Here is a 25,541-nt window from a genome sequence, read left to right as displayed (position 1 = left end):
GAGAAAACTTGGGAGCCGCACAGGGGCGAGCGGGAGAACAAAGGAGGGCGGGGGCGCGGCTACCTGGCGGCAGGAGGGCCGTGGAGGTGTTCACACTGACCGCCACCGTGCGGAGCAACTTATCCCAGCGAAGTGGCCGAGCAGGGAGCACGGCGGCCCCTCTCCACGGGGGGAATGTGGTCCCTCTCCGGGGGGGGGTTGTAATGTGGTCCCCACCCCACGGGGGGGGGGGGAATAATGTGGTCCCCACGGGGGGGGGGAATAATGTGGTCCCCCACCCCACGGGGGGGGGGGGGGGAATAATGTGGTCCCCCACCCCACGGGGGGGGGGGAATAATGTGGTCCCCCACCCCACGGGGGGGGGGAATAATGTGGTCCCCTCCCCACGGTGTGTGTGTGTGTGGGGGGGGGGGGGGGTTATGTGGTCTCCTCCACAGGGGACTATGTGGTGGTCTCTCCACGGGAGGGGAATTTGGCCCCACTGACTCCATGCACCTTTTGCTTAAGTTTAACAGTTCACATAAAGAGGCGCTCCTCAAAGTTCTAAAGGAACGCTCTACCCCCCTTGTTACGTTTCTCTGGTGCCCCATCGGTCTTTCTACACCACTTGTGATCTGTGGGGTCCTATTATTTGCAGGGGTCCTGCAGTCACATTTCTGCCCATATGAGAGGATTGGCACCATTACTGCTCTGCATCTGATAATTGGGGGCACGGTTTTAGTTTTGCTGCATACGCTTCTGGTTAGGCCAAGTCCAGTATGTGTCAGTGAGACATGCCTGAATATCGGGGTCCTAGCTCTCTATAGGCTCCCCATACACATTAGAGTATCCCCCCATTATAGCCCCCATAGGGGTTTACATTGTTTACTACAAACCTAGACAGCATTGATATATCTGACACGTTGGCCCCCTGCAATGTTTCGTCATCCCCGTTGCTTCTCTAAAGGTACCGTCACATTAAGCGACACTGCAGCGATATAGACAATGATGCCGATCGCTGCAGCGTCGCTGTTTAGGTCGTTGTGTGGTCGCTGGAGAGCTGTCACACAGACCGCTCTCCAGCAACCAACGATGCCAAGTCTCCGGGTAACCAGGGTAAACATCGGGTTACTAAGTGCAGGGCCGCGCTTAGTAACCCAATGTTTACCTGGTTCATTGTAAAAGTAAAAAAAAACAAACACTACATACTTACATTCCGGTGTCTGTCACGTCCCCCGGCGTCAGCTTCCCTGCACTGTGTCAGCGCCGGCCGTAAAGCAGAGCACAGCGGTGACGTCACCGCTCTGCTTTACGGCCGGAGCTCACAGTCAATGCGGGAAGCTGACACCGGAATGTAAGTATGTACTGTTTGTTTTTTTTTAACTTTTACAATGGTAACCAGGGTAAACATCGGGTTACTAAGCGCGGCCCTGCGCTTAGTAACCCGATGTTTACCCTGGTTACCAGTGAACACATCGCTGGATCGGCGTCACACACGCTGATCCAGCGATGACAGCGGGTGATCAGCGACCAAAAAAAAGGTCCTGATCATTCCCCAGCGACCAACGATCTCCCAGCAGGGGCCTGATCGTTGGTCGCTGTCACACATAACGATTTCGTTAACGATATTGTTGCTACGTCACAAAAAGCAACGATATCGTTAACGAAATCGTTGTGTGAAGGTACCTTAAGGCTCTCTGATTAGTATGGTTGGATAAGAACCAACGGCTTCATTTACGCCACGTGGTTTTTTTGCATACATGAAAAAAACTTTTCAGCAGTGAGTTTGGATTTGTTTCATTCATTTTGGTACATATCAGAGTTTTCACATACTCAAAAAAGAAAAAAATGTCTAGGCTTCTAGCCATCAAATGGTTAAAATTGGCAGCACTTAGATTGTTTTTGTGCTGTTGTTTTGTTGTTTTTTCAGACCTGTTGATCTGAATGGGGCAAGTTTGGTCCAGATTTTAAAAAAAGAAACAAAAATAAACAGCCCAGACATGTCTCAATTTTTTGTGGATATTAAGTCCACAAAAAAAATCAGGCATGTGAAAAAACCTGAATATAAAAACAGACGTCTGACCGAGGCCGTACACAGACATTGAGACATTTATTGATGTTGGTCAGCGCACTTGTATAACAAAGCCAGTTACCCCGTGTAGTGTTTCGTTGCCAATAGAGAGGGATCTTACTACCTGACATCATTTGCTAAGATTTCTTTTTATTTCAATTCATTTTTTTTTTTTTACACTTGTGCCTAAGTTGTATTCTTCTGTGATATGTGTATATATACACTCCTTAACATTGGAAATGCAACACCTTGAAAGAAGTCTTGGAATTATGGAAATCACAGTGATGGAAAAATGGAAACAACATTTTCAAAACCTTAATATATTTAGTATAGAGTAAGAGCGCCACATACAGAAATTAATACATTGCGCTGTTAGTGACCTGGAGCAAAGACTAGAGGGGTCCGACTACCGTACATATTATATGCCACCTCACATCCTAAACCAAGTAGGAACTGTGACACATCCCTTCATTATTGGTGGTCTCAACAAAAATTTGAAGCATGGCACGTAGTTATCCATTCTATAGTGTGGCATCAAACAGGTTCTACACAAACCATCAGAAACCAGTTACTCGACATCCAGCTACAGATGCTCTACTGACCTCATGCCACCGTTCTCATAGGGCATCATGGTGCAGAGGCAATGGAGACTGGAATGAAAGTCTATCCTTTTCAGCAATGAGTCCCATTTTTGCTGGCGAGTGTAACCAAGAGTAACTAAACCTTATTTATTTTTTCAAATAGTTTTATAGGCATTTTCCATATCTCCAGATCTTTTGGCTCCCGGGTCCAAAGGTAACTGCTGAAAAGTGTGCTGCTTGTGAGGCAGGAGAGCACAGGCACAGCTACTTCCTAAGGTCGAGCATAAAATGCATTATCAATATCGTAGAAATAAGATTTCTAATGTATCTTTATACCTGTACTACGCTCGCTCAGGCCGAGGCTGTGCGCTCCTGCTTCTCTATCGGCACACTTTTCTGCAGTCAGTGGAGGTCTCAGGACCCGGGCCTCCTCCGATCTTAAAGTGGCTACAAAATATACAGAGAACTTTCATCCTAAAAAGTTTTACTATTGCTATGTGTCTGTTTCCACTACAACTTTGGGTTGATTCTGCACCGTAATCTTAAGTTTTACCGCAAGTGAATTATAAATGATGCATACTATTATGTTCTCCGTTCAATCCAGTAGTGCTGGAGTGTTTTTGCAGGATTAGCTTCAGTTTTTATTGGTACCATTTTGGGGTACATATAACTATATTTCTCTATATGGTGTTTTTGAGCATCTGAGGTGACAAACCTGCGGGGTCTGGACTTTATTTTTAATATTAATTCACCATAAGTAGCATCTTTCATTCTGACCATTTTGATGCACTCGACAATACCAAATATATCTATCATATATATATTTTAATAAAACTTTTTATGGGGAGCATGGAATCTATTTTAAATTTTTTATTATACTCAGTACAGTGGAAAAAATACTGGGAAGTAAGAATGCTTTAAAAAAATATTTTTTTATAATTACAGGTCCCACAATTAGGTTTTTTTTTTTTTTTTACGTTACACATTTTTTAAAAAAAATGCAATTAATTTATGGATGCAGAAATGCTGCAACATCAAAACTCACCAAATACTCATCGTGGGAATGTTCCCATAAAGGAGTTTTCCCACAAACTAAGGTAAAGGGAACCTGTCACCCCCAAAATCGAAGGTGAGCTAAACCCACCGTCATCAGGGGCTTATCTACAGCATTCTGTTATGCTGTAGATAAACCCCCGATGTAACCTGAAAGATGAGAAAAAGAGGTTAGATTATACTCACCTGGGCTGGGCGGTCCGATCCGATGAATGTGGCTTTGCGGTCCGGTGCGGGGCCTCCCATCTTCATAGGATAACGTCCTCTTCTGGTCTTCACGCTCCGGCGCAGGCGTACTTTGTCTGGCCTGTTGAGGGCAGAGCAAAGTACTGCAGTGTGCAGGCGCGGAAAGGTCAGAGAGGCCCACCTGGGCTGGCGGTCCTGTCCGATGGGTGTCGCAGTCCGGTTCGGGGCCTCCTATCTTCTTACGATGACGTCCTCTTCTTGTCTTCACGCTCCGGCACAGGCGTACTTTGTCTGCCCTGTTGAGGGCAGAGCAAATTACTGCAGTGCGCAGGCGCCGGGCCTCTGTCCTTTCCCTGTGCACTGCAGTACTGTGCTCTGCCTTCAACAGGTCAGACAAAGTACGCCTGCGCCGGATCCGCAGCGTGAAGACAAGAAGACGGCGTCATCCTATAAAGATAGTAGGCGCCGGACCGCGGGCGGGCGGACTCTCCTTTGCCATTCAGTTCCCTGCGGTGGGCTTTGGAAAAATGGCTGCCAGCGGTGGCACGTGTGCATATTGAGATCTCGGAAGATGAGACCTTATCTCCTGAAAGCTCGATCTGGACATTCGTCAGCCATTTTCCCGAAGATTATGGCACCGACATCTGAGTCCCCAGGCACTGCAGCATCGCCCCGCTTTTGACTCTGCCTCCTGTGACCCCGCTACACTGCTGCCAAACTCCCTTCCCCACACCCCACCTGTAAGCTCACTTTGATTATAAGAGGCACCCCCATTTTCCTCCCAAATTTGGAGGGGAAAAAAGTGCGTCTTAAACTCCAAAAATGCAACAGGTTGTGAGACAACCCTTTTGAAGGTACAAAAAGGGAAATTAAATCAAATCAATAGTTGCTGTGACCGCCCTTCGTCTTAAAAGCAGCACCACTTCTAGATGTACGTGTACACAGCTTTTAAAGGAACTCTGCAGGGAGGTTGTTCCCATCATATTGGAGAACTGACCACAGATCTTCTGTGGATGTCGCGTGTATAAATCCTTCTATCTGTTCATGTAATCCCAGACAGACTGCATGATGCTGAGACCAGGGCTCTGGTGGGTCGTATCTTCACATCTAAGGCTCCTTGTTCTTCTTTACACTGACGAAAGGTCAAAATGACATTGGCTGTATGTTTGGGGTCATTGTCTTTCTAAGATTATGTTCAGACGTTGCGTTTTTGCAGCTGTTTTTCCCCCCAGCGGTTTTAAATGCACATTTTTAGCTGCACCAGCAGAGTCAATGAGATTTCAGAAGTCATGCACACAGCTTTGGTTTGTTTTTGGTTTTTTTCTGACTGCTCTCTCATTAGTGCTTGGTTTTTGCAAACTGCAGCATGTCACTTATTTCAGCGTCTATCCCCCATTGAAAGCAATGGGTAGTACGAAAACTAAACAAAAAACGCGAGTATCATGTTTTGCCGCGTTTTTGGTGTCAAAAGCTGATGAAGTTGAATCCAATTTTTTTATTTTTTTATGCGCCCTGACAAAAACGCTGCTAAAACTTAGCAAAACCTCCTTTTTGTAAGCAGCTTAAACTTGGCATTAAAAAATCGCAGCAAAAAAACGCAACGTGTGAACATAGCCTAAGTTTGGAGACAGGCGCCTCCTTGATGGCATGTTATGTAAGTATCTGCTGCTTTGCTGAATTCTTTCCACACATGTCTAAAACTTTTGCACAGTACTTTATCTTTAAACATCCAGGTATTAGGCTGTCGTCACACTATCAGGATTTGGTCAGTATTTTACATCAGTATTTGTAAGCCAAAACCAGGAGTGGGTGATAAATCCAGAAGTGGTGCATATGTTTCTATTATACTTTTCCTCTATTTGTTCCACTCCTGGTTTTGGCTTACAAATACTGATGTAAAATACTGACCAAATACTGCTAGTGTGACAGCAGCCTTAGGGTACCGTCACACAGTGGCATTTTGATCGCTACGACGGCACGATCCGTGACGCTCCAGCATCGTAACAATATCGCTCCAGCGACTGCTGTCACACTTTGCAATGTACGACGCTGGAGCGATAATTTCATGACGTATGTGCGATGTAGAAGCCGTTGGTTACTATGCGCACATCGTATACAATATCGTGCACACCTTTGTTACACCATGCGATCATGCCGCCACAGCGGGACACTAGATGACGAAAGAAAGTTTCAAACGATCTGCTACAACGTACGATTCTCAGCGGGGTCCCTGATCGCAGGAGCCTGTCAGACACTGCGAGATCGCTGGAACGTCACGGATATATCGCTGGAACGTCACGAATCGTGCCGTCGTAGCGATCAAAATGCCACTGTGTGACGGTACCCTTATACACAGGGGAAGACCTGGCAATCAAGCCAAATCAGTTGACACTAATCCCGAATGAAAGCCTGTGCTGTGCAAATACAACATCCCATCCTTGTGCAGTGTTATATATATATATATATATATATATATATATATATATATATATATATATATATATATATATATATATAATTTTTTCATTAATTAGAAAATGTTTTACAAGACAATTTTCTGGTTTAGGAAGCTTGCAGAACGCTGTGCAGCAGATGACTTTATGTGAATATTTCCATTGCAAACCTTTACTTGTAATTTTAAGTTTGTAAATACTTTTATTGCCAAAAAGACAAGTATTCTAAGGATATCTTCGTTGCGTTTTTTGCTGCGTTTTTTTTTTTATGCAAATTAAAAGCTGTGTTTTACGGTACGAGTAAAAGCTATGCGATTTCAGAAATCTCATGCACAGTGAGGGATTTTCCTAACTGAATGGGAAAACTGGACTACTTTCAGTATTTTTTTTTTCCAGTGCTTTTTTTTTTTTTTGCAGCGTTTTTTAAACTTGTAGAAAGCATGAGTATGTGCATAAATGCCGGTATCAGGTTTTGCTGCGTCTTTGGTGCAGAAAACTCAGGAAAACTTGCTTTTTTGTTTTAAGCAGCTTTCCTGCCAAAAGAGCAGGATTGGGTGCAAAAAAAAAAAAGCCCTCTAAAAATGCATCTTAGAAACATAACCTAAGAGTGATACCTTTATTGGCTGACCAGAAACATTATATTGGCAAGCTTTCAGAGCACAGGGGGCTACCACTATATCATTTTTGTATTGCACATCCAGGTTGAAAGAAGACAGAAGTCTGACCTATAACCTAACCTGTTGATCCAGAGGGAGGCCAAAACCCCATGAGGCAGATGCCAGTTGTGCCATATTAGGCTGGGTGCAGATGGCCGTGGATTCTCTCATCCGAGAGAATTGGGCCGGTTATGTAAATGACACTCTGATCGCAGTGTGAGCATAATGTGATCCGACTCAGATGAGAAGATGGAGAAAAAAATGTCTCTTAGGCTTCTTTCACACTAGCATCGGAATCTCCCCGTCGCAATGCGTCGGGGAGAGATTCCGACGCTAGCGTTTGCTGCATTGCACAATGGGTGCAGCGGATGCATTTTTCCGGCGCATCCGCTGCCCCATTGTAAGGTGCGGGGAGGTGGGGGCGGAGTTCCGGCCGCACATGCGCGGTCGTAAAAAGCGCTCCGTCGGGAGAAAAAAACGTTACATGTAGGGTTTTTTTTCTCCCGACGGTCCGCCAAAGCACGACGCATCCGTCGCAAGACGGATGCGAAGTGTGCCAATCCGTCGCAAATGCGTCGTCAATAGAAGTCTATGGGGAAAAAACGCATCCTGCAAGCACTTTTGCAGGATGCGTTTTTTCTGCAAAACGACGCATTGTGACGGATTTAAAAAAACGCTAGTGTGAAAGTACCCTTATCTTCTCCATTGTGTCAGTTTGCTGAAATCTGACTGCAATCAGATGGCATCCAAGTGCAGTCCAATTGTTTCCACGCGCTTGCATGGCAGAGTGTGATCCAGCTATTTGCTCAAACTCAAGAGTGGCATTTTTTTTTTGTACTTGTCTCTGTCCTAGTAAAAAAAATCAAGACATGTACACGGCCCCATAGACTTCGGCTATGTGCACACGTTGCGGACTGGTGTGCGGATGTTTCCGCACTGATTTTGATAAATCCGCAGGGCAAAAACACTGCGTTTGTCCTGCGGATTTATCGTGGTTTTTGTGCGGATTCTACTGCGGTGTTACACCTGCAGTTTTCTAATATGGAGCAGGTGTAAAACCGTTGCGGATTCCGCACAAAGAATTGACATGCTGCGGAAAATAAACCGCTGCGTTTTTTCCCGCAGCATGTGCACAGCGATTTTTATTTTCTATAGGTTTACATGGTACTGTACACCGCATGGAAAACTGCTGCGGATCTGCAGTAAAAACCGCAATGTGTGCACATACCCCAACAGATCTGAGTGCTATCCAATGTTTTGTCGGATTGCATTCAGACAGTAAATCCGCTTGTCTGCTCCTTTCCTTAGGGGAAAAATTCCTTCCCTCCTCTACATTGCGTAGAACTCTGTATTATCCTTTTGTGTATTTGTACTTTATAAAAATTGGTCGTCTTTTTGCTAACTGAATTAACCCCAAGGTTGACCCATCTTGGTTTGGCAGTCCACTTATTCCCTTAATAACCTATGTCGCTCTTCTGGGAACCAGCTCTAGTTTAGCTATGTCCTATTTATATACCAGAGCCCAAAATTGTCCAGCTTATTTTAAGTGTGGTTGCACTAATGACTTGTATAGACACAAAACTATGTACTTGTCTTTTAGTCTGTAATTTTGTTTTCCTTGGCAGCAGCTGCCTGGCACTGGTCACTAATGTTGAATGTGCTGTTGCCCCATTCACCCAAGTTTTCTTCAGTCACCATTTTACCTTGCAGTACGTAATTGTACATTTATTTCTTCTGCCCAAGTGCATGATTTTACATTTATCTATATTAAATTTCAGTTGCCATTCCTCAGCCCACGCCTGCAGCGTACGTAAGCCTCTATGTAACATTAAATTCTCCTCCTATGTTGATTACCTTGCAGAGTTTAGAATTATCTGCAAGTTTGAAATTTGACCCCGTGTCCTCTTCAAGGTCATTAATAAAAGGTACGTTGTCATATATTATCACCGTAAATTCCTAAAAATGACGCCCTAGATCACACACTGAATATGAACATAAAACATGTTAACATGGTACGTAAAATAAGCAATGGGATTTGTGGAAAATATGTGTAAATGGGTTAACAGTGGGCTCAGTGATAAGAAGCAGAGATTGGTTATTAATGAATCACACAGATTTTGGTCACTGTTAACAGTGTGCTATCCCAGGGTCAGTATTGGGCCTTTTTTTTTTAACATTTATCTTTTTTTTTTTTTTATAAACTGCATAGCATAGCCTGACAAACTACACTATACCAAGGGCTTCCATTTACCGTGGGCCTTTACATGGGGCCTTTCATCAGAGGTATACGTCAGTAAATGCACAAAGGCTCACTCGAAATGTTAAAAGAACTTTTTTCACACATCACATTTCTGGATGTTTCTTGGGAGTCCTAACACAAATTGTGTGTGCCTAATTAGTGCTTTGTTTGTCTAAAGATCTTCAGAGGTGAGATTTTAACCTATACTGTAATTTTCCTCTTCTACAAAATACATTTCATCAGTGACAATGTTAGAGAACTTTCATAGCTTTTTTTTTTTTGTGAAGTGACGGATCAGTTCAGGATTCAGGGGGAGGAAAAGTGGCTTATAAGAGGACAAAAAAAGCTCATTTCTGTGATAGGAAAAATTCTAAACTTTCCTATATTTGCTTGTACTATTAATTTATGTAAAGCTCCTTGAAATGCGCTTGACCATTTAAAGGGCCTTTCCATTTTCAGAAAAGCCCTGACCCCTAGTGCTGTTTGTTTAAAAAGCAAACTGTGCTTTACTCGCCCTCTCCAAGTCTAAATCTGAGTCTCCACTGCTTTCCCATTATTATCTGCAGCGTTGACATCACGTCGACAGCGCTACAGCCAGTAGGTGAACACTGACGCTGGGCGGCTCGTGCCGCCAAGCTCAGTTACTGGCTGCTGCGCTGTCGACACTGTTAGCGCTGCAGCCAACAGCAGTATGGAGACTTCGCAATGGACCCAGGGAGGGTGAGTAAACTTTTTTTTTACTTAATTCAAAAAATTGTACTTCTGGTCACAATTTTCCTAATCTTGGAAAATCCCTCAAGAATATGAAAATGTCAGGACAAATGGTGTGTTTTCTTCCTGAACTATTTTGTCTAGTAATGCGATGTCTTTGTCTTTTTCTTCTTTTCTGACTAAAAGGGGAACAAAATAATTGGTATATACGTGAACAGCAGCCCAAGCCATGGTGAAGATTTTTGTGGGTGGTGTATCACCATCTGCTTCTCCTGAAGAACTAAAGAAGCTCTTTGAGAGGTATGGCCAGGTAAATGAGTGTGATATCCTCAAAAATTATGCCTTTGTTCATATGGAGCGTGAGCAAGATGCCCATCGTGCCATCGGTGAGCTGCACAAACAAGAATTCTATGGTTCTCACCTCACTGTGGAATACGCAACCTCGAAGATCCGTAATGCCACCAAAATCTACGTGGGCAATGTGTCAAGCAGAGCGACCACATCACAAGTAAAAGAGTTGTTCGAAAAGTTTGGCAAAGTTGTAGAGTGTGACATTGTCAAAAATTATGCTTTTGTGCACATGGCCAAGGAGAGGGAAGCCATGGATGCCATTTTGCACCTTAACGACTCTCCTCTGGAAGACCAGAAGATCTTCGTCACGCTGTCTAAAAGCAACAACGCTCCAAAGAACTCCAAGCTGTCCTCCGCAGCCGTGGTGGCAAGTTCCAGTGCGCCTCCACCACCACCTCCCCCGCCACCTTCTTATTATTTCCACCGTGGACGTATTCCACCACCCCCAGCTCCTTTCTCTCCATTTCCACCACGCTCTTGGTATGAAAGGGAGTACTATGAGAGGTACACCTACGACTTCTACGACAGAAGTGGGCTTGGTGCCCGTGCTACGTATGACAGAGCCCTTACTCCAGCCGCCGTGGTGGCCGCAGCCGCTGCAGCCCTGCCAGCTGCCCCTGTAGCTGCCGCCGCTGCTGCTGCTCCTCAAGCACAACCGTCAATCAGTACAGCCTTGGCTCCGGCAGCTTACAGGGACAGAAGTCCTGTCGGGCGAAGAACGGCAGCAGCGGCCGCAGTTATGGCACAATACGCCGATCCGTATGGTACAACTCAAGCCTACAACCAGAGTTACAGCCAAGCCTATGCGTCTGCATTCTCTCAGTATAGCCTGGGAGCAGCCGGTTACAGTCCCGCCGAGTACTACGACAAATATGCTAATGGGTATGCAGGCCAGTACAGCCAAACTTACTAAGCCACACAAATCCACACACACCTTTTTCTTTTTTTCTTTTTTTACCCCAGTCTGCTTCTTCCTTTACCTTCTTCAGAAAGTTGAGAGATTACATAAATTAACCGACTGGCCGGATTTAATCCTCTGTCTGCTCATAAGATAGGGATGCAGAAAATGGGAAAATAATGGTTAATATACTGTTTTAATGTTAGTCAGTTTAATAGTTCCTGTTTTGTACAGGTTAGAGAAACTAAAATATTAGCATGTTTCTTTTTTTTTTTAATAAGGACTTAATCCTCTACAAGCAATTATCAAACAGTGTATATATGCGTGTATGTGTATATATATATACACACATACACAAGTCTTTGTATTCCAAGTATAGGCAGGATTAGGAGCCATGGGAAATTATTAGGTATTACGACAAGCTTGGTACTAATCAGCAGGGAGGAGCGCAGGTTTAACTCTTCGTTTGGTAAGCCTTACAAGACATCTGGACTACCTGAGATCTGTACATACAGTATGCTGCTCACAAAATAACCAGTTAGCGTATAGTATTTCACATTGTATAAAGCTAAAAGTAGTACATAAAAAAAAAAAATCAGGCTTATTTTTTATATAAGACGCGAGGAATGTACAAATGTTTTGGGAATGGACTATTCATCTTGGCCATAACTTGGAGGCTGGGATGCATGGAGAGTGAAGACAGATGGCTAGTTGGTAGGCTTATATAATGGAAGTATTGAGAAAAAGAATAATTGCAGCAGTCATTTGTAGATTCCAGACCTGGCTTTAAATTGGGTTAATCTGTCAGCGGGTTTTTGCTACGTAATCTAAAAGCAGCATGATATAGTGGGAGGAGACCCTGATTCCCTTCTCTTCAGCAGATCTAGCAGTGCTCTGACTGTTGAGCTGTGTATAAGCCCGCCCACATGACTGGCCGCTTACGGTGTACACTGTCAGCACGCTGCCAATCAGTGGTGGGGGCGGGGCACACAGATTAGCTGGGTTGTCTTGCAAGCGGCAAATAGTCCTATAGTGATAATCTCCTGTTGATAATATACTGATTGTATGGAAACTACAGCAAGCTGCTGAGCAAGTGACACCTTGCTGGAATCAGGTTCTCTGCCCCCTATGCTGCTCTTATATTAAATAGCAAAAACCTCCTGATAGATTTCTTTTAACATAATGGTTTTCTACATCCAGGACATGGTAGAAGTCTAATAGTAGTTGGTTAAAATCAACTTCACTAGTAGGGTTTGTTTCACTAGGATAACCATTTTCCATACACACATCCTAGTGGTGTTCCCCAATGTTTGATTAACCCCTACATTCTTGCTGCGGGGGGAGGGGGAATGTGTCTAGTGACCACTTCATTTGGTTCTAGTAGTTGATTTCTTGAGATGACAGAAGCCTAAATTGATAATGGTAGAAAAATACCTTCATGTGTAATCTTGTGGATTATTCACCCTGGTGGAGGACATGTTAAAGGGGCTGTCCTGGCTTGAATCGTGACGGTTTGTGATTCCACGGGTGTTCTGGGCGCGATCCGGCTGGCTGAATGTATGCGGTTATGTGCCAAATAGACTCATCTGACTTCTCTCAATGATAAGACGAAAGCATCTAGTATGCAAATCGCATGCACTCAGTCAAGTGACCGCCTGCGAAAAACGAGAATATTGGGAATTGTTACCACAAGCTGTCACGATTCAGCAGCGTGCAGTCACATAGCGTGCTGACTTTTGTCCTAAACCTGGTCTGCCACCTTAAGAGTAATGGTTTGATTGGATTAACAGTAGAAGTAGTATCACCCAAAAGCTATAGTTAAAGACATTTATCACTTTTCAACCTTTCTCCAGCCAATCCCTAGAATAGGGGTACCAATCCTCCAGCCAGATAATTCTCCTAGGACAGTCAAAACGTAGTATTATATGACCAGCTAGCTAATAATTGGACTTACTGGATCTGCCATAGTGAGAGCTGCTCTCCTCTCTGGCTGTTAGAGGGCGCCCTCTTGACATGAAGATGTCTGACTAGAGCATATGGTGTGGAGATTGTCTTCCAAGTGATTTCCCGGTGCTGCCAGGGTTGCTCACCGCATCGAAAGTGAGCCCTGCCAGTGTCACTATGACCCCGCGCACCCGCTGAGAATCGCATGTCCTGGCCATTAGAATAGGAGACATGCAGGATACCGGACGATTGTGCACTCGTCCCGGCAGGTCTTTGGGGTCATAACGTCATTTAGTCTGGACAGCAGCAGCAGATAAACCCCCCCCCCCCTTTAAACCTGTTGGATTAAGGGTACCGTCACACAGTGCAATTTTGATCGCTACGACGGCACGATTCGTGACGTTCGAGCGATATAGTTACGATATCGCAGTGTCTGACACGCTCCTGCGATCAGGGACCCCGCTGAGAATCGTACGTCGTAGCAGATCGTTTGAAACTTTCTTTCGTCGTCTAGTGTCCCGCTGTGGCGGCATGATCGCATGGTGTAACATATATCGTATACGATGTGCGCATAGTAACCAACGGCTTCTACATCGCACATACGTCATGAAATTATCGCTCCAGCGTCGTACATTGCAAAGTGTGACAGCAGTCTACGACGCTGGAGCGATATTGTTACGATGCTGGAGCGTCACGGATCGTACCGTCGTAGCGATCAAAATGCCACTGTGTGACGGTACCCGAAGACCCTTAGCTGGGAAGACTTTGTTTTAATTATTACTACTAGAACTAAAATCTATATATGTATGACATTGTAATAAAGGCACCGAACAGAGTCCACAATCCTCCGTTAACAGGAGGAGAAAACTAAACAACCTTCTAATCTATATTTCACCACGGGTTATGAATCTGTTACCTAATGGATTATAAGAATCTAATGGAGTAAACAGGATAAAGTGACTTTTAGTCGTACATGAGCACATTGATCTTGCAGACGTTGCATCCTTCTTAATTGTAGGAGATGTTCATGGCCATCTGACTGAGTGGAGAATAGGTAAACGGTAATAGGTGAAATGCCGTTCTGCTTCAGATTTACACGTTACATTTTTAAGAATTCCCTATATCTCTCCAGGTAGCGAGGCCGCGCCCTCCAGATTAATCGCCCAGTCATCAATAAGTTCTATATCGGGTCTGTTAGGTCTCCTGACACGTCTGTTGTAAGAAATGGATGCGTTCGCTGAGGAATGACAATTCCGGGGCGTCTCTGCTTAGAGCTTCTTGTGTCTTTCCTCCTGGGCATGTAACAATAAAAGGACAACAGTGCTTCTGAGGTACGTCCTTATATACCACGATCCATTTTTGTGTAGATATTGCCTATATCGGCAAGGGAACTGTTGCTGCAAAATGAGACCATGTCAGGGGAGAGAAGGATCGGGCATGTTGGATTTTTAACATGCCCAATCTTTTGTGCTCATTGGAGATAATCTGCCTCCAGAGATGTCTTGACGGTGACTTATTGTCTACCAAACTTTTGCCATTTAGATCACATGGGAGAAGGCATCTGCCTGAGGCTGTCTGGGAGGGTAAAAAACATCTGGCCATCTTAAGACCCCTTCATTCCGGTCATGAGAAAATGGGTTCCCACCTATGTAAATTGCTGACATGTCGAAATTAGACAGGTTTTTAAAGTGCTCATATCCTGGGAACTTATTGAATGAAGACGTGGAATAATGTAATTTGCTCTATTCCCCTGCGCACTTCCGCCCCCTCACAGGAGGGTCGTGATGTGGAAGCACAGAGCATTTCATAGTGTCTGAATGTACAGTTCTACCTATAGTAAAGTAGTCTACGATGTGCATGTTATAAGAGCGCCCTACTTGCTCTCACAACAGTGTAAACTATGGTAAATCGCAATTATATTCCATTTTACAATGATACTAGTGATTTCAATGCCTCGGCACAGCTTACCATTTCATAGTTTGTGATATGTTCAGATCTACTGGTTGTTACAATTTATAGATATCTAGTTGTTGCATAAAGTTCTGTACAAAGTTAAGATGTGTAAGTAACGTTGGCATACTCCAAAAGAAAAAATAAAATGAAAAAAAAAAACGATTTTTGTGTAGGAAACAGAATGCACATATATATTAAAGACTATATTAAAATAGGTAAAATGTATTTATTAATGTCACTGTTTTTGATGTATACATTTCTAGAGTTGTTAAATAGATGTAGATAGTTGTTTTCAGGGTAAATTTCAATCCACTATTGGATAATTTATGGGTTGCAAATGCTGCACCCCCTAACATTTTATTTAAGGAGACCGTTTGATAGGATACAATCAACGGCCATAGGACAGTTCTGTACTTTTTTGCTTCATTTTATAGTACACACCGAAATAATGGAACATGTATTCGGAGGATAGGAGGAACATTTCGGCAGAGATCTCGATGATTGTTCAAGAGCAAGACATCTCATTTTTGGGATTGATTCTTACCTGTTAAACTTTAATGAGGCCTCATCAGTGTTATCACTTGTAGTCTGGAGAAATCTATCAAGGAACCATGTGCCGATCAGGCTGGAAATGCATTGGAGGGTAATGTTACTGCAGTTGGACATCTGAGTGCATTGCCACACCCACAATGCACTCTCAGCCTGATTTGCATATGACTTTTATGTTCAACTTCTAATGACTGGCACAATAGATCTTTACAACAACAAAAAAAAACAAAAACCTGCTGATGAGTTAATTAGCCAGCAGGATAATTGTGTATTCAAGGTTATCTAGCTAACAGTCCAATTGTATAAGCAACACCGTGTCAATACACTTCTGTCCTCAGAACATTGCCCGATGGTGCACCCAACCAGTGAAGACCACTGTGAAGTTTTTGGTCAGCTGGTTTATTGATTTTCAGCAGTAATAGTATGGGAGAATCTTCCAAGGCTTTCCCAGGATTAGAAATACATGGCGGTTTTAGTTTAGAAACAGTGCCGTGCATGTCTATACCGCAGCTTGGCGCATTCACGTAAACGCTTTTAATTATTGATCAGTTTTTGCAAAGTTATGTAATATTCTCCATTGAGAAAGGAAAGATGATCCAGCTTCCCATCCAAAATCCAAGGATGTATTAAAAAATGTGGGTACTTGTATTATTTTAACTTTGATAGTGAACAGAAAAAAAATTATATGTATGAAAAAAACGTAATTAATAAAGTACCTATATTTTTTAATGTGTCATTGGATTTTGGAGTGGAAGCTGGATCATCTTTCCTTTCTCCTGCACTAATGAACGCCATGTAGTGGCGTGGATCACAGTCTTCCTCACTGATTGAATCGTTAGAAGGGCGAGCTGTGTGTTTTTGTTTTTTTTTGTTGTGGTTTTTTTTTCCCCTCTAATTACCTAATATTCTCCATTACCTAATTTTGCTTTCTTCTATCTCAAAACTTCGTGCTGAAAGGGCTACTTTAACTGCCTAGATCATGCTCCTTTAGAAGCTGCTTTGAACTGCAGCTTTAGCAAGAATCCTTGCACTAGCACGCCACTCTCCCTGCTTGAGCATGGGGGGGGAGGCGAGCAGAGACTCGCACACAGGGAGAGCGTTTGGAAATGGTGCTTGACCGTGGATTCTTGCTAGAGCTGCAGTGCAAAGCAACTTCTAAAGGATCATCATGAACTAAGCAGTTAAAGTGGCACTTTCAGCAATATAAGATAATGGCGTATACTAGAAAGAATCATAACCTCGCAAGGAAGCAGCCATGTTTTTCTAATCACGGAAAATCTATTTAACGGGGGACGGATCAAAAAGCGTACATCCATGTAATTGAGTTTGTTTTTAACAAAACGGAATCTGTAAAGCTTTTTTTGAAAATATTAATGCATAATAAAAGGCACTACATTTGTGATCAGTGCCTGAAGAGGTGACAACTTTGTTTTTCCCTTATAGGTGACTGTATACCGTGCATGCTCCATTTCTATAACCTCTTTTCTATAAAGTTATGTCATTTGTACAAAAAAAAAAATGTCAAACTACCGGCTTCTTCCATCGTTTGCCGTAAAATTGTTTGCAGCCCTCCGTCTACGATCCGGCACCTTCCTTCTCCTTCCCCTTATGTCTCCCTTGCCTGCCAATGTGTTTTTTTTTTTCCCCTTTCCATATTTCACAAGACTGCTGATTAAAGATGCAATAAACGTAATTTGGAAGGATACCACACCGAGCTTTTTCCAACCCCGTGACGCTGCATAGTTTGAATATGACGTTTCATCCGATGCCGAACTTTCTGCACCGTTTCTCCTAGAACCCGTTCCGTCTCCTCCCTGTCAGTGTGAAAAGCAAAAGGCCATTCATTCTTACTCAAGACATAGCATTGTTTCCTTACACAAGGGTGGCCATTTGTAGTTAATTGTCTAATTAAAACACGGTGGCTTGTGTAAAAAGAAAAATTGCTCACAGCTACCACGTCGATTTTTTTTTTTTTTTTTTTTTAGTGCAGGTCTGAATATGAAAGAAGGGATGGGTTTGGATGCCGGGAAGGACTTTCTGGTCATTTCAATTTTTTTTTTACCAAATAATGTAGAAAATAAATGCAACTTATCATTACACAACGCTTTTGATCGGATTAAGAATGAATGGACCTTTAACCAATAAAATAAATGCTTTGGTCGTTAAATATCCTATGTTTTGAATTTCCAGTGGAATGTGACAAATTGCTTTGTAATTAAATAGTTGAGTCTTGTAACCGAACTGTGTTTGGGGATTCCGTGACGTTCCTCACCCGCACCCTTCCGCTCTTCTTTTTCCGCCTCGTCCAACGCTTTCGCCACTTGAAAAAGACGGATGCAACAACCTACACCTTTGTCTTCTTTTGCAGACAAATCTCCAACTTTTAACCCCTTTGTCCCCCCCAAAAAATCATGGTTGAATGCGTGAAATAGACAGCAGATAAAGTTGGGTTCTAACAAGAAGGGAAAGAGTTTGGTGGGAGTCCCTGAAAGGTGAGTAAACAGGTCACTACACTGTTAATAAATTCTGTTTCAATGTGTTCTCCCGGATGCAATGAATCGGTAAAGGAGCCAAACCCTCAGGAAGCTGCCGGTCGACTGTTATCGTGCGGACCTCCCTATATGCATGTTTCTCAATGGGGTGAGGAGAATTACCCGCTGCCATACTTTTGGTACTGGCTTATCTCCTGTGCAAACAAAGGATTGTGCATGCTGACATCCAACATGCCTAATCTTCCCCCCTCCCCAAGATGGCTCTACACACATGCATTGGTTTGGAATTGCTCAACACTTATATGTATGGCCACGTTTAGGGTATTTGCACACGTTGCAGATTTCCTGCAGAACTGCAGCTTTTTTTTTCCGCGCAGAAACGCTGCAGATCTGCAAGTCATTTACAGTACAAAGTAAATCGATGGCAAAAAAAAATGCTGTGCTAATGGTGCGGAAAAATCTGCACGGAAAACGCAGCAGATTCAAAAAAGGACCATGTCAATTGTTTGTGCAGATCTGCTGCGTTTCTTCACCCATTCCATAATAGAAATCTGCAGGGGTAAAAAAAAATGGAAGAAATCTGCACAAAAATCTGCAACGTGTGCACATACCAAAAAAAGGCGCAGATTCTGACCTGTGTTTTCTGCCAAGAAATTCAGAATCTGCACAGAAAATTCCACTGTCAAATCTGCAACGTGTGCACATATCCTTACGTGTAAATCTACCCTATAAAAAAAAAACCGTTCATCCAGAAAGCCCAAACAATTCTTTTCACACTTGTCATCCGTGTGCAGTCCATTGAATTGTATCCGTAGTAATCGGGTGCTTTACTGTGGCACTGTATGGCATTGGTTTTTTTTTCACTCGTATACTTAAATGGGTGAGACTCATGCAACGTATGGAAGAATCTAGTGCATGATGAGACTTTTTCACAAGCAGATTCAGTCACTGAAAAATACCACTTGCCTGCACTGCTCAATTGAATGACATTGGTTTGAGCGCTGTCCTTATGTGTCTTTGAATTTGCTACAAAATCCACATGGCAAATGTTGTAAGATGTATTGAGACACCCTCATAACACTTTAAAGAGAATCTATCAGCAGGCTTTTGCAGCATAATGTAGGGGCAGAGACCCTGATGTTGGCGATCTGTCAATTGCTCATCGGCCTGCTGTAGTTTCATTACAGCAAATAGATTAATGGCTGCACTCAAAATTAATCTGCTAGAGCAAGGAAATGTGCGATACATGAAATGGGAATAGCATAGTGGCTTGTGAAATATATGAAAAAACATATGAGATTCTTAGCACAGGATTTGGCCAAAAGTTGTGAGTCCATCCACCAATCGTCAAGGTAATCTCAGAACGGATGGGTACCTGAGCTGACTGCCTAGTGTGAACACTTACCCATCCGTTCTGAGATTACCTTGACGATTGGTGGATGGGCTCACAACTTTTGGCCAAATCTTGTGCTAAGAATCTCATATGTTTTTTCATATATTTCACAAGCCATTATGCTATTCCCATTTCATGTATCGCACATTTCCTTGCTCTAGCACAGATTAATTTTGAGTGCAGCCATTAATCTATTTGCTATATGACTTTTTTTGGTTATGCACCAGTTCAGATTAGATTGCTGTTCAGTCAGTTTTTCTATATCTACTATGTAGTTTCATTACAATCAGTGTTTTATCAGCAGGAGATTATCACTACAGGACTAGGTGTTGCATGCTTGGAAGTTGGGCTGATCTGTCCCCCTACTTATTGGCAGCTTCCTCTGTACACGGTCAGTAAACTGCCAATCAGTGGTGTGGGCGGGGGTTATATAGAGCTCAGCAGTCGGAGCCCTGCTAAATCTGCAGCAGAGAAAACGAGGATTTTATCAAAACTGCAGCAAGCAGCCCAATAAGTGACACATCGCTGGAGTCAGTCTCTTACCCTACATTTTGTTTTTCGATTCCATAGCAAAAACCTGCAGACAGATTTTTTTTTTTAAATGCTTGAAATATACCCAGCCCAGATTCTAGACCATTAGTAAACGAGAAGAATGAGAATTGATCACCACTTAAAGGACACCTCTTGGACCAGCAACTATGGGGATGTCCTGTGACTCCCATTTAGCTGTCGAAGCAGACACTGGTCTGTGTTCAGAACTCCTATAGACTATATCACAGCCGCGATCTTAACCTCTGAGTGGTGGGATCCCGGTTATCAGTCCCCCTCCAAACTGACATTGATGACCTTTTAGGGGTCCTCCGTTCTCGGTAAGGTCAGGATCCAAGAGGTGGGACCCAAGCCTGTTAGATGTACAGGGCACTTTCTTTCCATACCATAAATGTCTGAATTATTTTTTTTAAGGCCAAGTTCTAATTGGAGTATTTTTTTGTAAGGCTACGTTCACATTAGCGTTGTGCGTCGGCGACGCAACGCACGCAAAAACGCTGCGTTTTGCGACGCATGCGTCGTTTTTTGCCGAAATTTGGACGCAAGAAAAATGCAACTTGTTGCGTTTTCTTGGTCCGACGCTTGCGGCAAAAAAGACGCATGCGTCGCACAACGCAACAAACAAAAACACATGCGTCCCCCATGTTAAATATAGGGGCGCATGCGTCATGCGTCGCCGCTGCATCGCCCGATGCAAACTAGCATAACGCTAATGTGAACGTTGCCTTACATGTTTTTGTTTAAAAGGGGGGAAAAATTCATTTTACTGTGTTCTGGCCCCATACATGTTCTGAGCTGTATACTGTATGCCACACTTGTATATATCAAGTTCTACTACATCCCATTACAAGGGTATTCCTTCCAAAAATAACCAAATTCTTACCACTCCTGGTTACTCTACCATATGTCAGTCGTTATTTCGTCTTCAAGGTCAATTTGTGCCAAGTGGATTGAACTATTGTCTCACACAAAATCATTTTATTAAAAGGGAGGAACAAAAACATAAAGACAGATTTGTGAATGTGTTTATGCCAGTCTTCTGGCTTCAGTTGCCACATGTAAATAACATGATCATTGAAGTCAGTGGGGACAAATCAAGGCAGCACGGTGGCGCAGTGGTTAGCTCTGCAGCCTTGCAGTGCTGGGGTCCTGGGTTCTAATCCTACCTTGGACAACATCTGCAAAGAGTTTGTATGTTCTCTCCGTGTTTGCGTGGGTTTCCTCCCACATTCCAAAGACATACTGATAGGGAATTTAGATTGTGAGTGCCAACGGGGACAGTAATGATAAAGTGTCCAAACTGTAAAGCGCTGCCGAATATGTTAGCGCTATATAAAAATAAAGATTATTATTACAAGATACACATGAAATCCTTACGTCTTAGTGCCAGTCAGATATTATACAATTGTATATACCCCCCCCCCCAAAAAAAAAAAATGAGAAGTATACAAAGTATACCTGTGATCAGAAGATTGGACCTTTAAAGGCCCATCGAAGGAATAGAAAAAAAAATGTAAAAATTAACCCATATAGTGAATGTTGTAGATAAGTTTTATTATGCTAATAACAAAGTTAGCAAAATAATATTGTTTAAAACATTAATTTATCCTGCAAAAAACAAGCATTCACATAGCTTTTTTCAATGAATTTTTTTAGCATTAGGGATGCAATAAAACTAGTGATGAGCGAACGTGCTGGGATAAGGTGTTATCTGAGCATGCTCGGGTGCTAACCGAGTGACCTCGGCGTGCTCGAATAATATGTTCAAATCCCCGCGGCTGCGTGTCTAGCGCAACACATGCTGGGATTACCTAACAGCTGCCAGGACTCCTGATATATATTTCAAGCATGTCAGTCACTCACTTAGCAACTGAGCATGCTCAGATAACACCTTATCACAGGACATTTGCTCATCACTAAAAAAAAAAACAACAACCCTACATTAATTTGATTTTTACATAAATGTATTGACTCGTAGAATAAAGATAAAATGTCACGTTGCAAAAACAAATATATTGCCAGAATTTATATTTTGGCTTTATTCTGTATCCCCCCAAAAAATGGAATAAAAACCCATTAAAGCCAGCACCAGAAAAAATGTTACCAATAAAAATGCCTTTGTCTTGCAAAAGACAAGATTCTACTCCATCAATGCAAAAATAAATAAAAATTGTTGGTCTCTGAATATATGAAAAATGTATATGTGTGTGTATATATATATATATATAATTTTAAAAATGTGCTGATATTGTGCCAAAGAAGTAAAACAAAACTTTAGATTTCCTATTGCTCTAATAGCACCAACAGAATAAAGTCAGCACTGAATTATGTAAAAAATAAAAACAATACGGTAATAGTTTGTTCATTCAACCTCCCAAAAAGAAAAAAAAATCAGAAAGGTCCATCCTCCAATGTAAATTAGAGCTTATCCAGCAAAGAACAAATTATGGCAATGCAGAGAAAAAGTTTTGGTTCTTTAAAAGATGATTTTAATCAGTTTTTTTTCTGTAAAGTATAAAGAACAGTATGTGAGGTTAACATGTCCGTCAGTTTGCACAGAGAACACCGCACACGAAACCTCAGAATCAATTTTGAAAAGTATTATTTTCTATTCCTGACCCAAAGAGAAACGTTTTATCAATACCCGACAGCAGCACCTTCAAAAGGATGAAATTCATCTATGGCAGCCCTATACAGCCATGTGAGCTAAAGAGACGGCCCGCATCAATTTATACACCTATAGGTTTGGGTTTTGTTTTTTTTCCTCTCCAAAGCCCACATACGGTAATCATTTTGCTATATTTTGGGGCTTAGACATTGTGTATAGAGCCTGGGGTAATTGTACGTGCACATGTTGCGTTTTTGAAGTATATTTTTCTGCGCAGTGTTGTCACAAAACCTGAAAACTTTTCAATTCTTTCTGCTGCAGATTTCAATCACTAATGAGTGTGGGGGGGGGGGGGGGGTGAAATTTGCAAAAAATAAAAAAAGCACTTAATGTACGCAACGTTTTTGTACCAACACAGGATTTGCAGCGGAATTTTCTGCTATAAATTCTGAGCATGTTCATATACCCTTTGGCTTTGTGCAGACGTAGATGAAATAGATGCAGAAATATCTGCATCTCTTGGTAGGAAAAACATGCATTTTTTTAATGCGCTTTTGACTGATTTGAGTGAAGTCTATGGTGAAAAACACACAGAAAATTGACACGCTGCAGATTATTTTCTTCACCAAATCTGTAAGTCATAAACTAGCAACATGTGCATGACAATTCCGGTTTCTCATTCACTTTGGTGGCACAGGATTGCTCTAGGTTTTGCTAGCAAATCTGCATGACAGGCACACCAAATCTGCAATTTGTGCACAGGCCCTTAGGGTCACCATACCCATAAGTTTAGTAGCAGACAGACCCATTTTAGCATCCATAATGCAGGCATAACACACTTAGAGCCCAACTCATTCATTCATTATTGCATTTGTGCCTTTTTTTTGCACTGAATTCATCTTTCCATTTGCACCTTTTTTGAAATCTAGATTGTGGACGCCTTTTTTTTTTTTATATAAATTATTATTCGTTACTTGAAGAGATTTAGGTTCTTTGTTTTTATTATATATTTTTATAGCGCCATTTATTCCATGGCGCTTTACATGTGAAAAGGGGGCAAATATAGCCAAGTACAATAAACATGAGCAAAAAAACAAGGCAGTAACGGTTACAGAAGGAGGGAGGACCCTGACCGCGAGGGCTCACAGTCTGCAGGGGATGGGTGAGGATACACTAGGACAGAGGTGTCAAACTGCATTCCTCGAGGGCTGCAAACAGGTCATGTTTTCAGGATTTCCTTGTGTTGCACAGGTGATAATTTAATCACCTGCACAGAATGATTCCATCACCTGTGCAATACTAAAGAAATCCTGAAAACATGACCTGTTTGCAGCCCTCGAGGAATGCAGTTTGACACCTCTGCCCTAGGAGACAGAGCTGGTTGTGCGGCGGTTCAGTAGGTTGAGGATCACTGCAGGCTGTCGGCTTTTCGGAAGAGGTGAGTCTTCAGATTATTTCTGAAGGTTTCTATGGTAGGCCAGAATCTGATGTGTTGTGGTAGAGAGTTCCAGAGCATGGGGGAAGAACGGGAGAAGTCTTGGATGCGGTTATGGGAAGAGGGGAGTAGAGAAGGTCTTGTGAGGATCGAAGGTTGCGTGTAGGTAGGTACCGGGAGACCATGTCACAGATGTATGGAGGAGGCAGGTTGTGAATGGCTTTGTATGTCATAGTTAGGGTTTTGAACTGGAGTCTCTGGATGATAGGAAGCCAGTGAAGGGCTTGGCATAGGGGAGAGGCTGGTGAATAACGGGGAGACAGGTGGATTAATCGGGCAGCAGAGTGTAGGATGGATTGGAGGGGTGCTAGAGGAGGGGAGGCCAGAGAGTAGGCGGTTGCAGTAGTCAAGGCAGGAGATAAGGGCATGCACTAGTGTTTTTGTGGTTTCGTTGTCGAGGAATGCACAGATCCGGGAAATAATTTTGAGTTTGAGACGGCAGGAGGATGCAAGGGCTTGGATATGTGGCTTGAAAGAGAGGGCAGAGTCGAGGATCACCCCGAGGCACCGAGCATACGGGACTGGGGAAAGTGAGCAGCCATTGACCTTGATGAATAGGTCTGGTGGAGGGGTAGAGTGAGATGGGGAAAGATGATGAATTCTGTTTTGTCCATGTTCAGTTTTAGAAAGCGAGCAGAATAGAAGGCTGAGCTAGCAGACAGTGTGGGATTTTGGTGAGTAAGGAGGTGAGGTCAGGTCCGGATAGGTAGATCTGAGTGTCATTGGTGTAGAGATGATACTGCATACCGTGGGATTCTATGAGCTGTCCCAGGCCGAAGGTGTAGATGGAGAAAAGTAGGGGTCCTAGAACAGAGCCTTGAGGGACACCGACAGACAAGTTTGGTCTGTTAGATATGAGGAGATCCAGGATAGGGCCAAGTCTGTGATGCCAAGAGATGATAGAATCTGTAGCAGGAGGGAGTAGTCCATAGCATCAAAGGCAAAAGACAGATTCAGGAGAAGGAGGACAGAGTAGTGCTTCTTGCTCTTGGTGGTTAGTAGGTCATTGGTGACTTTAGTGCAGTTTCAGTTGAGTGATGGGGTCTGAAGCCAGATTGTAACCGGTCAAAGAGGGAGCAGGAGGAGAGGTGGGAGGACAGTTCAAGATTGACATGCTGTTCCAGTAGTTTTGAGGCATAAGGGAGAAGAGATATCGGGCGACAGCTAGACACAGAGGATGGGTCGAGGGAGGGCTTTTTGAGGATGTGTTTGATCTTGGTAGGTTTGAAGGATGAGGGGAAGATGCCTATTGTGAGTGAGACGTTGAAGAGGTGTTGGGTTTGGGATGAAGGCTGTGGTGAGGTTAGGGATGAGGTGGGATGGGAGTGGATCAAGCGTGCAAGTGGTGAGATGTGATCTAGACAGGAGGGTGGAGAGCTG

The 25,541-nt window shown here is 43.0% G+C and overlaps 1 protein-coding gene across 5 annotated transcripts in view; it reads left to right on the top strand.

The window, feature by feature from the left end:
* LOC138648856 (RNA-binding protein 4-like) overlaps nucleotides 1-25,541 on the top strand; it is a 37,089-nt gene that overhangs the window by 502 nt on the left and 11,046 nt on the right. For 2 of the 5 annotated variants that reach the window (XR_011315201.1, XR_011315200.1), the window contains exons 2-4: nucleotides 8,841-8,904; nucleotides 10,116-10,229; nucleotides 17,993-18,116. Coding sequence is in view for 2 of the 5 variants with exons in the window: in XM_069738810.1 (XP_069594911.1) it covers nucleotides 10,159-11,193 (1,035 nt within the window). In the remaining 3 variants the exon portion in view is untranslated. Of the gene's footprint in view, nucleotides 1-8,840; nucleotides 8,905-10,115; nucleotides 17,866-17,992; nucleotides 18,117-25,541 lie in introns of those variants that run through there. The other 3 variants (XR_011315202.1, XM_069738810.1, XM_069738811.1) reach the window with 3 other exon arrangements.

The sequence above is a fragment of the Ranitomeya imitator genome, chromosome 9 (genome assembly GCF_032444005.1).
Source record: "Ranitomeya imitator isolate aRanImi1 chromosome 9, aRanImi1.pri, whole genome shotgun sequence".
In the NCBI taxonomy this organism is placed as follows: Eukaryota; Metazoa; Chordata; class Amphibia; order Anura; family Dendrobatidae; genus Ranitomeya; species Ranitomeya imitator.
This window is presented reverse-complemented; position numbering and strand designations above follow the sequence as displayed.